This window comes from Fistularia commersonii, chromosome 4, assembly GCF_037954325.1.
Source record: "Fistularia commersonii isolate RoL2024-O1a breed Wild chromosome 4, RoL_Fcom_v1.0, whole genome shotgun sequence".
Lineage (NCBI taxonomy): Eukaryota > Metazoa > Chordata > Actinopteri > Syngnathiformes > Fistulariidae > Fistularia > Fistularia commersonii.
In genome coordinates, this window is record NC_141287.1 from 20,284,474 (window position 1) to 20,300,309 (window position 15,836).

General features: G+C 45.0%; 1 protein-coding gene across 2 annotated transcripts in view; it reads left to right on the forward strand.

Moving 5' to 3' along the window:
- igf2bp2a (insulin-like growth factor 2 mRNA binding protein 2a) overlaps positions 1-15,836 on the forward strand; it is a 65,745-nt gene that overhangs the window by 1,451 nt on the left and 48,458 nt on the right. For both annotated transcript variants that reach the window (XM_086145912.1, XM_086145914.1), the window contains exon 2: positions 492-552. In XM_086145912.1, the coding sequence (XP_086002038.1) occupies positions 492-552 (61 nt within the window). The remainder of the gene's footprint in view (positions 1-491; positions 553-15,836) is intronic.

A 15,836-nucleotide genomic window follows, 5' to 3' on the forward strand; every position in this document is an offset into this window, starting at 1 on the left:
GCGGCGGCGGCGGCGGCTGGATCCCGCCCGGGGTGGAGGAAGAGGAAGGGGTGGGGGGGGGGGATCTGACGCCTCCACAGCGGAAACTTCTTCTAGTCTTCTCTTTTTGATGTTACATTTACAAGGAGGAGAAAAAAAACAACAACAAAAAAAAAAAAAAAAAAAAAAAAAAAAAACAACCCCGTTGCGCTGTGAGGAAGGCATGGCTGCCAGTGTGTGTGTCACACACACAGACACACTCATACACATTACTATATTAACACCATTGTGGTCGCGCTCAGACGTTTTCCATCTTGCACGTCGCCGATGTGTGTGTGTGTGTGTGTGTGTGTGTGTGCACCTTTTTTTGACGTGAGGTTTGTTTGAATGGGGGACGCACCTTCTCGGTGTAGTGATTCAAAGTGTGAAGCGGCGAGCCGGGACGCTTTTGTGCCGTGGACCGCCTTTTCCACGACACGGCTAACGTTACACTATCAATTTCGCCCCCACAGGTAAAGTTGAATTACACGGAAAGGTGATAGAGGTAGACTACTCTGTTCCCAAAAAACTAAGGTAGGCCTACAATCTGACACACACACGCACACACACTCTCTCCCTCTCTCTCACACACACACACACACACACGCCTATACTGTGCCCCACGGAAGACTGTGTGACCTGTAGGCTTCCGCCGTAAAATATAGCGCGCACATTCCGCCCCCCTTTCTTTTCTCCTGTGAAGGAGGGGGTATTTCTTTTTTAATTTTATATTTTTTTATGTATTTATTTATTTTTTAAATAAACCAGGCGTTGGGAGGGAGGTTTGTAGGAAGAAAGCGGCGAAGAAGCACTTTTTCGTCCTCAACATCTGCAGGAAAAACTGGCTGCTGCTGCTGCTGTTGCCATATCGCGTGATCTGCAGCCAGGCCTGTCCCCCCCCCCCAGCACACACACACACACACACACACACACACACACACACACAAATGCACACGTGTAGCCTCGCAGCCACGACGTGAACTTGCGTGTAAAGCGTGATCACACTTTATCGTGGGGTGGCTCCACAGCATGTTCCCCCGCTACCCTTCCTCCCACGTTTGAGGCCAACATGTAGGCGATAAAAGTTGGCGTGCACACACATACACACCGCAGTGCACGACGAGACGCATACCAATCAGCTGAGCCGCTCCCAACGAATCTATGGACGTGTGTGTCATGTGAGGGGCAGATTGTGCAAGTGTGTGTGTTTGTGTGTGTGAGAGCGAGAGAGAGAGAGAGATAGGGCCGAAATACCTTTGTTATGCACTTTCATGTCAGCGCCTCCATATTGGGGGAAAAAACAAACATATATGCATAAATGATCATTTAAAAATTGGAACCCGTGGAATGGTGTTTTAATTGGTGCAAGCGGTGGAGCCTATATCCTCCCTGCACGTATAGATCCACCCCTTTCCCGCCCCCACGACCAATGGCGGTGTGTGTGTGTGTGTGTGTATTGAGGCGGGGAGGGGGGATAAGACTACATTGCGTGACAAAAAGGTAAATATTCAAGCCCCTGGTGGAGAAACACGTGATCCAGGCTTCCAGCGTCTCCCTTCAGAGCAGGGTACCATTTATTGCAACCCCCCCCCCTTCACTAGTCACACCCTACATACGTTTTAAACACCAAAATCACACGTGATCGCCCCCCACGTCGTTTTTTTAAAGCCCCCGATGTTTGCAAACTGCAGCTCCCCCCCCCCCCCCTCCTCCTCCTCCAGCCAACGTGCACGTAGGCCATGGCCATGGTGGAGAGCCTCACAATGGCTGCCACGATGGCCCGCCGCTGAGCGGCCATAAGCGGGCTCAGATGGGAGGGGGAGATCCGTGCACGTGCTCGCGTGGCTGCACGCCGATCTGCGGGGGCCCCCCGCACGTCCCGTCCGGGCCCCTCTTCCTCCCTTCCTTCGCCCTCCTCCACTTCTTCTTCTGCCGCTTCCCGTTTTCGTCACGTGAAAGTCGCCATGTTTGCGAGGGCGCACATGTACAGGTGTGCGTTTTACACACACACACACAGTTACACACACACACACACACACAGGGGTAAACGTAAAAGCATGTTTCATTTTGAGGTGATGTCGCCTTTTTTTTGCGTTTGGGGGAGAAAAAAAAAATGAATGCAGTTGTTTGACATTGTTAGGATTCCGCGTGATGCGTTTACGTGTCATTGCGGAAATATGCATATTTGAAAATGCACATCTATCCCTTTTTTGTTTTTTTTCTTCTCATCCAGTCACGGATTGTTTAATCCTCACAAACGGGAGGGTTAAATTAAACGTCAGTATTAATCTTTTGAATTATGCGCTTTTGTTCATTTTAGTCCGCGGTCAAAATAGGAACATTTCCATTTCAATATGCCAGGTGTCGCGTTGAACTTCCATTCTGAATTACATTTCCTTTATTAAAGTGATTTCTTTTTGTAATTCTGGTCATCGAATGACAACGTAAATAATTAAAAGTGCACCGAGTGTGCGGTATTTCGGGGGCTGCGGTGTCCACGGGAGCCAATCATTAGTTTTGTAATCCAGGAAGGTGCGAGCCTTCAGGCCCGCCGGCTCCTCTTGGTTGTCGCGGCCGCAGGACTTTCTGTTTGCGGCGCTGCTTTTGGTTTGTGCTCGAACTCTGCCGTGTCTTCATTGTGACTGTATAACTGGATAAACAACTGAATTGTCTCCACTCTCAGAGGCGTAATGAGCGACTGATGATTTGGTTTTTTGTAATAGTGTTTTGCTTTCTAATGAGCTGGTTCTTTAGAAGGTCCGGGCCCGTTTTTTTTTTTTTTTTTCCTTTTTAAATATCTGAACCTCAGAGAAAAGGCAGCGGTGCTGTGATTTTGTTTTCCTGCTTTTTGTAAAAAATGTCGTTTAACTTCGGTGTCACGTTTAGAAATTAAGAATTGTTGTGATGCGATTGTCTCGCATTGTGATCTACACAAGAGTGAAATGTTCAGGGGTTTTGTTAAAGAAAAAAATCACTACAATCCTTTATTTTTGTAAATTCAGTTTCACATTATTATTCACATTTCAGGGGGCATTTGAGGAATCGCTGTGATCGATTTCGTTTGTCATAATTATTGACACCAATTAAGTCGGGATTTCCGTCCTTACTAAACTCCCAAGTTATTATTTTTTTCAAGCGAGTGCAACTTCTGTTCACATTTTTGAAATATCTCGACGGTAAAGTTGCGTACGTCTGACCTTGCTATCTAGTAATCTGTGTTATATGTGGTCGTTTGATTCACGAGGTTTTAAACCACGTGGTCTGGACTCGGTTTAATCTGAGAAGAAAATAAAAGTTTGCTCGCTCCGAATTATTTTGCATATGTTTTTTTTTTTTTTTATTTGCTGATGTTTTTCCCTATTTTTCACACCATTATATTCAACCGCTTGTTTTTCCCTTCTTGTTCTTTCCTTTAAAACAAACCCTGCCGCTCCCGGGGCACACAGTCTTACCTGATGTTAATTCATACACGGGTTTTCCAAATCATATGCAGTGTTGCTCGGCTTTCTGATGTGCGTTCTGCGAGGACAGAGAGACCGGAGCCGGCTCTCGCTGCGATTCCGGCGAGTAATATGAAACATGTGAAGACCGTGTTATTGTTGTGGTGTCAGCACAAGAATGCTACACACGTTTGTTTATGCGGCTAATTTTGCTTTGACGAAGCAAACGAGCGGTTGTTCTTCCTGTCGCGTCCTTATATGTGATCGCAATCATAAAAAAAAAAAAATAAAACAAATATAAAAATCCCCCGTTTGAGGAAGGTTAACGGATGGCAGCGGATATTTTCTCGCTAAACATCAGAAACCAGGACATGGGTGTAAACCTCTGCATTGCACCACAGTGCACATGTAGACACGTGTGTGTGTGTGTGTGTGTCGGGATGTGCGTGCACCATGGAACAAAACAGCGAAACACGATAGCCATCGGTTGATCCGCTCCGAATCCATTAAAACTTCCAGTTGATCCCGGTTGCCGGGGAAGCCGGGTGGATCGCAGGAGGTGCCGCGCCTCCTCCTGACTCCTAATTTCCGTCTTCACCTGTCAGCGTGGAGGAGTCGCCGCTCTGCGGCCGGAGAGCAGCCGATGCCCGAGGTGCCTCCCGGCTACGTTCATTTCCTGCCGTTAAATACAGATCCCGTCGTCTTGTCATCTCGAATCGTCCCGTGCATATTCTCTCTCGTTAAATCATCACCGCGTCTTATATAATCCTTGTGTTTTCAACGCGTGGAGGCATTTTAAAAATGTGTTTCCTCATAATGGAAATAGCTTCTAGCTTCTAAATTCACCGCGTGTCTGTACCCGACCTGTGGGATCGGATGAGCGTCCCTTTTAGCCGACCCTTAAAAGCAGCTCTGAAGCCGGCTCCCTTTTAGATTCTCCTCCTCCGACCTGTTGCACGGCTGATACGTTACAGCCGCATCACAATCGCCGCATCCCGGAGATAAATAACCCCCGAGATGCTGACTCCGCACGGGCTTGGATGTGTGGAAAGCGCGGCGATTGTTTTTCTGAGTGAGATTAACAAAGTAGCGGCACTTGAACGCGGCTCATCTTGTGCTTAAGGCGGACGCCCGGCTTGTTTATCAGCCGCAGTGAACGTGGGGATCAGCTCTCGGCGAGCGCCGCCGCTTCGCTTGTCCGTTTCAATTTGAAACGTCGTCCGTTCGGCGCTCGTTTCCTCGCCGATGTAGAAACGCACAGGACGCTCGGGAACGTCAAGATGCCCGGCACGGAGAGTTAAACTCCGCTCTTGTTTATACCTCAAGCCCGAAATACGTTGTCTTTAAATAGAGTTGTTTCGGACATTCTGGTTTTCAGACGGGTTATTAATCTTTAGGTCATTTTCAAAAAATCATATTCTATGTAGGGGAATATTTGACAAGTTTTAGGTTTTCTCTCGATGTTTGGATCATGTCTTGCTATTCGTCAGGTCCCCCCCGTCTTAGTTTTATGCAGTAAATTAATGTTTATTCAAAGTAATCAGCAAATACTGTACATGTTTGTATCATTGAGATTTTTAGTTATAAAACCGCTTATTTTCCTCGTCATTTGCTCGAATGATTAATTTATTTTTTTTACCGATTTTAAACCGACGTCCTGGTCATTCTCAAGGTTACCTCCCGCAGATATGCATTTTTTATTTTTCAGGGACTTTTTTTTAGAAAGCTCGGCTCTTTTCTTTGCATTTGCAGTCCTTTTCATTAGATTTCTTCGAGGGCCTTGGATATAAATTCAGTTTGTTGACATGACCTCGATCAAAATCAAATTGTGTCACCATAAAAAAAAAAAAAAAAAAAAAAAAGCCCACCCAAAGTGCAGCATCAGAGTTGGATAATATCCTGTGGCGCTGAAACGCTTGCTAAGCTGTATTCATAAGTCCTGAGCGTTTGTCAACCAAAATCTAAAACTCTAACAGGTTTCAGCTGCCTGTAGGAGTGGGAGAAGTTAGAGCGAGGGTTTCACCTGAGGGGAAGTGACAGAATCGGAGCAGCCGACGTGCTCGGTCGGCGAGAGTTGGCGGAGAATCGCCCTTCGCTCCGACACCAGGATCGAAGACGACGCTTCTTCTGGATTATTATTATTATTATTTCCTTTAAATCCGTTACACGTCGCTGTTGTTTCGATCGAGATCCGTGAGCGACGTGAAGACCGGCCACGAGGAAACGCAGCCGTCGCGATCGTCGATCACGGACGGAGGGCATCGGTCGGGTCGATCCGACGAAGCCGTTCGTCTCCCGGAGAGAAACTTTCCGGTCGATTCCGTATTTACAAATCCTGGTGGAAGTCAGTTTGCGCAGAACGGGAGATTTATCTCGGCGATCCGCCGCGGATCCTTCCTCCGCTCGCTTTTTGTTAGACTTTTGTTTTGAGCAGATTCTCGGGGATGCAGTTTTTGCCGAGCGCGGTCTGATGAATTGATAATCGTGCTCCCTGTGAATATTTCATGAATTGTAAATCATGTTTATGAATAGCGTAGCTTGTACCTAAGTTCTGTTTTCTTTTTTTAGTGAGAGGGCGATGCAGCTGCTCCGTCTCTCCTTTTCCATGTCGGTATCTCCGACGTGTGTGTGTGTGTGTGTGTGTGTGGGGAGCAGAGTTTGCACACTTAGACATATTCGCGACTCAGGGACGACGCCAGAGAGACGGAAAAGGCTGCGGGGAATCCCATCTGGATGTAAAGTGCTCCTCGGCCCTGTGTGTGCCAGTGTTGCTCGGAGGGGGAGGGCGGGCAGCAGGTGGCTTCTCTCACACAGGCAAACTGTGACCTTGTCCGATAGAAGCCTCCGCCGTGGAGCCGGCGATGGGTCTGCGACAGGTGAAGTGCGCGCGGCGAAAGCCGGAAAGCCGGAAAGCCGGAAAGCCGGCCCCCAGAGCCAATCGAAACGCGATACCGAGTGAGTCGGACTGTACGATTCGTACGTCGGCCAATCGCGTCTCGGTGCGCCGGTTGCCCGACGTCCGTTTTTTTTACGAGGATCCTGAAGGTCTTCCGAGTCCACGGCACGTTTGAGTCCCCTCTTTGCGCTCCGTTTTTTTTTTTTTTTTTAAACTCCCAAGACGGTTAAAAGTCTCCGACCCTCCTCTCTTAGGATTCCAGGCACCTGAAAAGCCCGGAAACAGCCGAGCAATTTTCCGGACATGGGAAATTAGAGAGGAGGAGAAAAGTTTTCGGTAACCGTGTTGGAAAATTGTTTAAAGCTTTATTTCTAATTTACACGGGCCACCGCGGAGGCCGCTAAAACTTTCAGTTTATTCTTGAGAAATCTAAACTAGATTAAAAAAAAAAACACCTGAAAAAAGCACACATTTTACCTTAAAATTAGCCTTATATGATCCCCAGTTGGGAATTTAAAAAAAAAAAAAGTTCAGTAACTTTAAATGACCTGAAAACACATGAATGCAACTTGAAAATGTGTTGATAATTCTAGAAAAACTAACAAAACATTAAAGAAAGAGTTTCCTGTCATTTAAAATGAAGGAAACTTGAAATATTCAGGATAATATAGCGTGGTCCTGAAAAGTTGTTAAAATGATCATTACATCTCCTGGAACATCCAGGAAAAAAATGCAAGTTATTATCAAGAATTCGCCTTCAATCTAATCAAAAAACAAAGTCCTGAAAAGAAGAGAGAAGTTTTCTGAAAACCCCTCCGAATGTAACTGTGTTTGAAAAAGGCCCGAGATGAAACAGGAACTTGTCGAAAGGCTGTTTAAAATGCGCTAAAAATTAATAAGGATGGCTCCACAATCTCCCAGCAATTTAAAAGCAACAATTACTTAATTTGGTTTCCAGCCTGTGTGAAAACCGGGTCATGAAAACGAGAAATAAATGTCTGCAAAAGGACAGGAACTGCTGAAAATGAGAGAAAAAAAAAAAAGTTTCCACAGAATCTAGTTTCCGCTTTTCAAAAGTCCCAGTGGGTTTGATATAAAATGTTGTTAAAATGAAAATAATATTTTAACCGTTGGGATATTAAAACAAAGTTTTCAGAGGTTTGTGACTCCTGGTGTCGCAACGAGGCCCGAAAATGTTGCTCGCACGTGGACGACGGGCCCGATCCAACTTTAATATGATTTTTGTCATGCTTATCAAATAGATATTTGTTATAAGCAATATATATTTTTAAACTTATCAATATTTTAGGTCAACTCCGTGCAGATGTGGGTTTCTCCCTGTGATCTTTTTAAGTCCGATGATTAATTTCTTCCTTCCTTTTTTTGGCATTTAAAGCCGACTTTTCGGTCTTTTATGGCTGATTTTTAAGCGATCGGCAAAGTGCTCATCGTCCTCCCCTTAAATCCCCTAAATCTGTCATCTAAGGTTGATAAGGCAAAAAAGAAAAAAATCGTTAGAAAATTTGAAAAAAAAAAACAACAAAAACCCCATATATAGACGGTTTCAATGTTAAAAGTTTGTCAGAAACCAGAAACAAAAAATTCCAAGACCATCTTGCTCTTATTAAGTTAATTTATTATTATTTCTAACAATTACGTTTTTAAATTGCCATTAAAAACATACGATTTCGGTAAACGATCGATGCCACCCCGCCCCGTTCGTCTTTTCCGCGATAACGCTCTCCCCGTCGCCATGGAAACCAGTTCTCGCCCCTGTTTTCGCGTCGACGGAGTCTCCTTAAATGTGACGCCGAAGTCCCGCGCTTTGCGGCGCGCCAAAGAAACGGCGATGATGTAGGAAGTGCGTGACACGCCGCCGGACGGCTCTTACGAGCAGTGATTATGATGTTGTTTGATATCGCGGTCTGTCATCTGCAGTCGACTCAGAGAGCCCGTCATTTCCACACATTTCCCCGGGGAGACGGAGCAGCGCCTTCTTGTCACGGCTGCAGGTCAGGGACTGCAGTCCGGTGAGCGTTCGGAGCTGAAATTCCGGAGCCTTCAGCGGTCGGAGCGCTGATTTTATATGAAAAAAGGGAAAAAAAAAGCTAGTTTTTAGCTATTTCCTCTCTATTTTTTCATTTAGTTTTCTTATAGCGCAGCTGGGCGGGGGATGCCGCGTCCGACTCCGCCCGTCCATGTCACAGCCTGAGCCCTTTCGTGACCTTTTCCGATTCATAAACCCACTCGGAGCCATCATTTCCATCCTTTTCCATATGTATGCACACCCACCGCGGAACAAGTCATCCACAGTTTGCCTCGCGCACAGCCGAGCCTCTGACACAAACCTGAAGCACAAGCCGGCCATTGTGCGTCCTCTGTTTCATACTGTCTCCGACGGAAGCGGAGACGTGGAGAGTCAGAAAAAAGGCCGAGTCAAAGATGTGTATATCTGACGCGGCCGCTTGTCCTTCTCTCTCGGCGCGTTCTCCCCAGCCTCCTCCTGCACGCCGCGGAGAAGGAGCGCCGCTGATAGAGGGCAGCATTTCCTCCCCGCCGAGGCCCCGCCGGCACGCCGTGCATTGCTGCCGGCGGCCGGGAGTTGGTTTACTCATCTCTCTGCAGACGCAACAGGTCCGCTCGCGCCGCGAAGGAATTTTGGCCGCGGGTCTCAAACGGGCAGAAAATGAAATCGTATATTTTTAACCCCTTTGGCTCGATCCGAGAGCCGCCCGGGCTTCGGACTCCCGACTGGGATTTGGTCTTGGCTTTTAAACTCGTGCTCAGCAGTTTAGTGGGTTCACCTGAATAATACCGATGCAGCATTTTTTGGCTGCGAGAAAAACTCCCTGCAGTAAGACTGTTGTTCTTACATTTTCCAGAGGGATATATTTATGTTTTTTATAGGAAGTTTGCAAGGGGCTAAAGCGCTAGGCTGTAGTGAACAGTAGCACGCTGATGTTTTTAAATATATATGTATGTACATGTGTCTGTATATATTTATATATATGTGTATATACGTATGTATGTGTGTTTACATATTGACACACATACGCACCCCATTATGTATATATATATATATATATATATGCTCTCTCTTGCTCTCTCTCTATATTATACATGTCATTTATATAAAGTCAACTTCTTAAAATTATCGCCTATGTCATTTTTTGACAAAAAGATTTGTTTTTTGCAACTCTTTTATAATGGCTCAGTTTTTTGTGTTTTATGAAGAAATTGGAAAAACTTTGGCGATTATTGAAATGATTTACTTATTATTATATACATATATCTCTATCTATCTATCTATCTATCTATCTATCTATCTATCTATCTATCTATCTATCTATCTATCTATCTATATATATATATATATATATGTATAGATAGATAGATATGTATTTGCTCCCTGACTGTTTTACAGTTAACATTGTAGTTTTTTTGTCCAATCCATAGAAACACCGAGTCTTTTATGCGTCCATTTTTGAAAATTCACTTCTGACAGTTAGAAAAAGTGATGAGCAGAGGCTCCTCGTGTATGTTTTGGGGTTTATGTGAAAAATACCAGCGACGGGTCCCCTAAAAAGAAGAAACCAATACGGAAAAAAATGAGTAAGCAGCTACAGAGCTTGCGATTCAGGAACAGTCGTGATTTCGAAAACCAAAAACATATATTGAGGAGAACTTGCCGTGTCAGATATCCTTCCGGTGAACGTCCGCCTCGGGCCTCCGACGGCTGGGTTTCAACAAATTTGGACCAAAGATGCACTCATTTATTTAGTTTTGACATTCGTGCTAAAGAACATTGCGCTATCCCTATTTTTATCTCTGGGTGCCAAAAAAACCCCAAGTATAATAAAAACAAATACACGGAAATCCCTTTGCGAATCAGACCAGGTCATTTTGCAGGGAGGACCCGGCAAGCGTTTCTCCTTTAAGAGGGCTGCGCTCTTCTTTCGTTTTTATTTTCTTAAAGCGTTTATAATCGGCGAGCGGATTTGTCCCCCGGTCCCTCGCGCCGCTCCGCTCGACGCTCCCGGTCTGGATTGTGTTCACGGAGAGCGGCAGCAGCAGCAGCAGCTGTGTTGCTGCAGATGAGATGCAGGGTAGAGACGCCCGCACCTGAAAAACCTCCCTCTTCTCTTAAATTTCGACGCGCTTGGAATTTGCATTTTTTTTCCTCCCCATCCAAATGATTGAGATTAAAAGAAAAAAAAATAAAAAGAAGAAAAGAAGCTTTTACGCCGGCAGGTGTGTTATTTAATGCGCAAAAGCGAATCTTTGTTGCGATGCGGTCGTAACAAGGTGAAGCAAAAAAAAAAAAAAAAATAAAATAATGACGCCGTGTGGCAATTATCCATTGGCGGTGTTTATCAAATCTGTTTTATGAATTTTACAGTGAAAAGAATAATTTCCCCGCAGTTTTGCGTTCACGCTTGAAGTGAACAGAGGTGTTTCTGACCCTGTTGCATGAAACAATGGTGCGAACACACTCCCAGTCTGATCCCCTTTTCCTCATACCTGCTTTTATTTACTTTTGTCGCAGAGACTGTGAATTTCGTCTGATTTCCACGTCTTTTCTTGCTTGAACACGGAACTCGTCCTCCTAGGTTTTGCAGTGAGTTCCATGCAAACGTTTGACGCAGCGTGGAGGTTGCTTGCTTAAAGTTGAAAATACACACAAAAAAAAAAAAAATCTTGATGATTTTTGGGTTGCGTATTGATTTTAATTCCTTACGACAATTCTTGTGAAATCTCTTTTTTATTTTTTTATTTTTTTTTATAATTAATTTTTCATTTTTTTTTATAATTTAATTTTTATTTTTATTTTTATTTTTTTTACAATTTGCGACCCCTCCTTGAGGAAGCCCCCATCTTGCAGGAGCGCTTCTAGTTGCGGTGAAGTTTACTGCGATGCGCCGTGAGGTCTGTTTGATTTTATGCTGCCGTGCACGCTCCCGGCCGCGATCCGCCGAGCCCCGGAGATGGATCTGGTATTCGGGCCAGGCAGGTACGGGGGAGCGGGACGCTTCCGTCGGCTTCTTTGTCAAATAACCGCAGACACGCCAGCGCAGTCGTTCCCCGGCCCGAGAGACGGAGCATGTATGTGAAAGACGAGAGAGAGGGAGGGCGAAAGAAAATAAAATGTCAATCCGGACGCGTGATTTTATAACCACAAATTCAGATCTGAGGGAGAAACACGGGTTATTTTCACACAGATTCTGCAGAACTGCACAATTAGAGCAGAATATGGAAAAAAAAACAGTTTGCTCATGATGGCTATCCTGCTGACTGTTTGATAATATTTCCCAGGATGAAAAGAATTGATTATTTTTATGTGTTCAATCACTGAGCCCCACGGCAGGTTCCTCTGGATCCTGCTGTAATGGCTGCTGAGTCAAGCGGCGCGCTATCTCAGCCCGGTGCTTTTTTGTTTTTTTTGTTTTAAAGCTAATAGGTCCCCATTATGTTTTAAGGAAGAACGCCGCGTCGGAAAAAACGTAATCGCAAGTTGCTAGGAAACCGGTAAATTTATCGATCCATCGGGAAAGCGTGTTCTCGGCATTGACTTCTACCTATATCGTATTTAATAACCGGATCGGCGGTCGTCCGACGCGCGGGACGGCCTCGCGGCAACGCTTCCTCCTGAATGCAAACGACCCGACGTCGACGACGGACGCTTTCCACATCTTTGTCAAGTTAAACTCCCAGACAGGGATCCAATTAAAACCGAAAGAGAGCGAGGGCACCCGAAAAAAAAACCTCCAAGGCCAGAAACACGGACCATCCCCGGCTCACCGGGGTCGGTGAATATTTCATGCCGAACGCGAGGCTTTAACATTTTCCCCGAACCCCGGCTCCATCCGCGCTTCATTTTCATCGAAAGGCGAAGCTGCAGCTCACCTCCTCGCTCGAGGGAGCGTCACACCCTCTTTCCTCTGCAGCATTCGGCGCTCGGCGCCCTCCACCCCCACCCCGCCGCACACATGTGCTTGTTTTGTGTCAGAATATCACATCTAGATTGCATGCATTGTCTGCCCCTCCCCTCCCTTTTCCTGTCCCTCCACAATGTCACTCCTTCCTGGCACAGCGTGGCGGCGCAGAATGAAGCCAGCTGGGTGTTAGCGTGAGTGGGTGTAAATAGCGTATAACTGTATGTTATGTACTGTAAGCTGAATGTGAGCCACCCTATCAGATAGTGTGACGGAGACAGGCAGTTTATTCTTAGTAGAGTTGTGGTTACTCCTCTTGGCATTCTTTAAGAATACAGTAGACGTCTTGTGTGTGTGTGTGTGTGTGTTTGTATCATAACGTGCCTGCGTCGCTGCCATTCCCCCAAGTGGGAGGCAGCAGTTCATTGCAGGGACGGTTGCTATGATGATTTTGTTTTAAGTGGTGCAAGGAGTGACTTCAGGCGGCAGGGTTTCCAGTTGCTTGATGTTCGGGGAGAATAAATTACAGAGATATAGAATGACAAGCTTCAAAGACCAGTTTGATGTCGACGAGAGCGATACATCAAATGCGCGACACGCGTGGAAAACTCCCATTCAACAGGACTCGTGTTTGTTGTTGTCAAGTGCAATAGTCTTGATCTTTGATGGATGAGCGCGTCCAAAGTCTGCACGCCTCGGGGCGTTCTTGGAGGGTTTTCCGCAACGTTACTTCCTCCTCTGCGTCCCGCGTCTACCTCAAATGTCGCGATGTTTGCCCTACACACACTCACAATGTGGTTTCTATGAATGTAGAGGGGACTGTAGTTTATTTATTTACAACCCCCTGAACCTCGACCGTACCAGAGCGGCGCTTCTTCTTCTTCTTCTTCTTCTTCTTCTTCTTCTTCTTCTTCTTCTTCTTCTTCTTCTTCTTTGGGCTTTTCCCTTCAGGTGTCGCCACAGCGAGTCCACTTTCTCCATCTAACCCTGTTCTCTGGATCCTCCTCTCTCACACCAACTACCTTCATATCTTCTCTCACTATGTCCATAAATCTTCTCTTTGGTCTTCCTCCAGACCTCTTGCCTGGCAGCTCCAACTCCAGCATCCGTCTACCAATATATTCTCTATCCCTCCTCTGTCCATGACCCAACCATCTCAGTCTGGCTTCTCTGAGCTTCTCTCCAAAACATCTAACATGTGCTGTTCCTCTGATAGACTCATTCCTGATCCTCTCCATCCTGGTCACTCCCAAAGAGAACCTCAACATCTTCATCTCTGCAACCTCTCGTTCTGCCTGCTGTCTTTTGGTCATTGGAACAGTTTCTAGTCCAAACATCATCGCTGGTCTCACCACTGTCTTGTACACCTTTCCTTTTCTTCTGGCTGAAAGTCGTCTATCTCTTCGAACCCCTGACACTTTTCTCCACCCATTCCAACCTGCTTGGACCCGTCTCTTCACCTCTTTTCCACACTCTCCTACGCTCTGGACTGTTGACCCCAAGTATCTGAAATCCTCCAGCTTCTTGATCTACCGTACCAGAGCGGTGCATCAGCTTTAAATGGAATAATGTGTTTTTTTTGGTCCCCCAAAACATGAAGGACACGCGGTCCGGGAGACGGCGGCGTGAAGGCATCCCTGGTTTCCTCCGTTCCTCGGCGTTTAACCGTTTGGCCGCTGACATTGCGACGGATGCGACCTCATTAGCATTTTGTTTTCGTGACACGGCCAGATATCGCTGTCCTTCTCGTGGTGTCATAGCAGCCGTCGTAAAGAACAAACCGGCGGGTTTTCAAAGTCGACCCTGGTGTGTTTTCTCCCTGGAATGATGAAAGCAGCTGGCCTGTAAATACTTGCTGGTTTGTTTTGGTGTTTCTGTGTGGAGGAGAGCTGATGAATAACATGGATTATATCAAAAAACCATGAAGTCCTACGTCATTTCTTTTGACCTCACGCCATCACGCGCATGAAATGCACAACGCGTTTCCTTTTTGTTGCATTTCGAATAACGTCCTCCCTCCTTCTTGTGTGTGTGTGTGTGTGTGTGATGTCATCGCCTCTTGTATCTGAACAATACGCGCTTTCGCAAAGCTAACAAAAGCAAGAATTTATTTGTGTATCCACTCAGTGCGGACAAAAAACACGCAGTCTTAACAAAAACAGGTAAATCTTAGATCTCCAGTCTTTACTATGTAATGTGGTAACATGCAAAATCATGCATTTTTGTGCATAAACATGACGTGACATGACAATGGATATCCGGAACAATTTGCAACATCCCATCTTGGCTTTACTAAATTTAAGATCTGAGGAGGTGTTCCACATACCGTCTCACGTCTTCTATCTCCCAAACTTTACCCGTGAAAAGGATATGGCGCGTGAACGGCCTCAAAACTTCCTGACCTTTGTTTCTCCTTTCGGGCACGGCCACGGTTTGACTCCCTTTGTCAATAAAAAAAAAAATAAGAGACAAAGATTCTTTCCCTAAAGTTAAAGTTGCATCAACAACAGGACACACCGGGGATTATTTGTACTTAGTTTGCTGACAGTTAATGATGTAACTCAAATCACACCCAGGTTCTGCCTGTGCAATATATTCAAACATACAGGACCATCTCGGAAAATTAGAATATTGTGATAACGTTCTTTATCTTCTGTAATGCAATTGAAAAAACGGAAAATACTTTTTCGTGATATTCTAATATTTTGAGATAGGATTTTTGAGTTTTCTTAAGATGTAAGCCATAATCAGCAATATTAAAATAATAAAAGGCTTGCAATATTTCAGTTGATTTGTAATGAATCCAGAATGTATGACATGCTTGCTTTTGTAATTGCATTACAGAAGATAAAGAACTTTATTGCAATATTCTAATTTTCTGAGACAGTCCTGTATAGTTAAACTGTTGTGCAATTTATTTAAACATATTCATGATTTATATCTTCATTTTATTTGTGTACATTCATAGCTACTATAATTCTTAATGTCCTCGCACCATTTTGCTTTATTTATTTTTCATAACAAAATGCCAGTATTCTGTCACTGCCAATGAAATTTCGTTATTTTTTGCATTAAAAAAAAATCAAAATCCGAACAATAATCAAATTCAGTTGAAGTCAAGTAAAATCCAGGAGATACGACCAAAAAGTATTTTCTCTCATCCGTGTAAAAGGGCTCTTTGGATATTCAAATAATGATTCCATGATAAGAACACATTATCATCTCTTTTAGTTGTTTAATCTTCTCAGTTATGAACTGCACTCGCTGAATAAGATGGTAACAATATCAGCGATGAATAACATCAGATAACTTTCTCTTTTCATATAAATTGTGTTCGATTCAGTCCGAGGTTGAAAAACAAAATGCGGCTTTGATGGTTCACAGAAGGTGAAGGTGAAAGAGGAGCGTTCGGACGTCAAAATGAAAGCAAAAGTTGCTTAAAATGTGGAAAGGAAAGCGACGGAGCTCTGAAAAAGAAACCAAAAGTCACCGTGAATGTGGCAACGAGCCGAACCGCCCGGAGCACCGCTTCTCTTTCTCTTCCCCGCG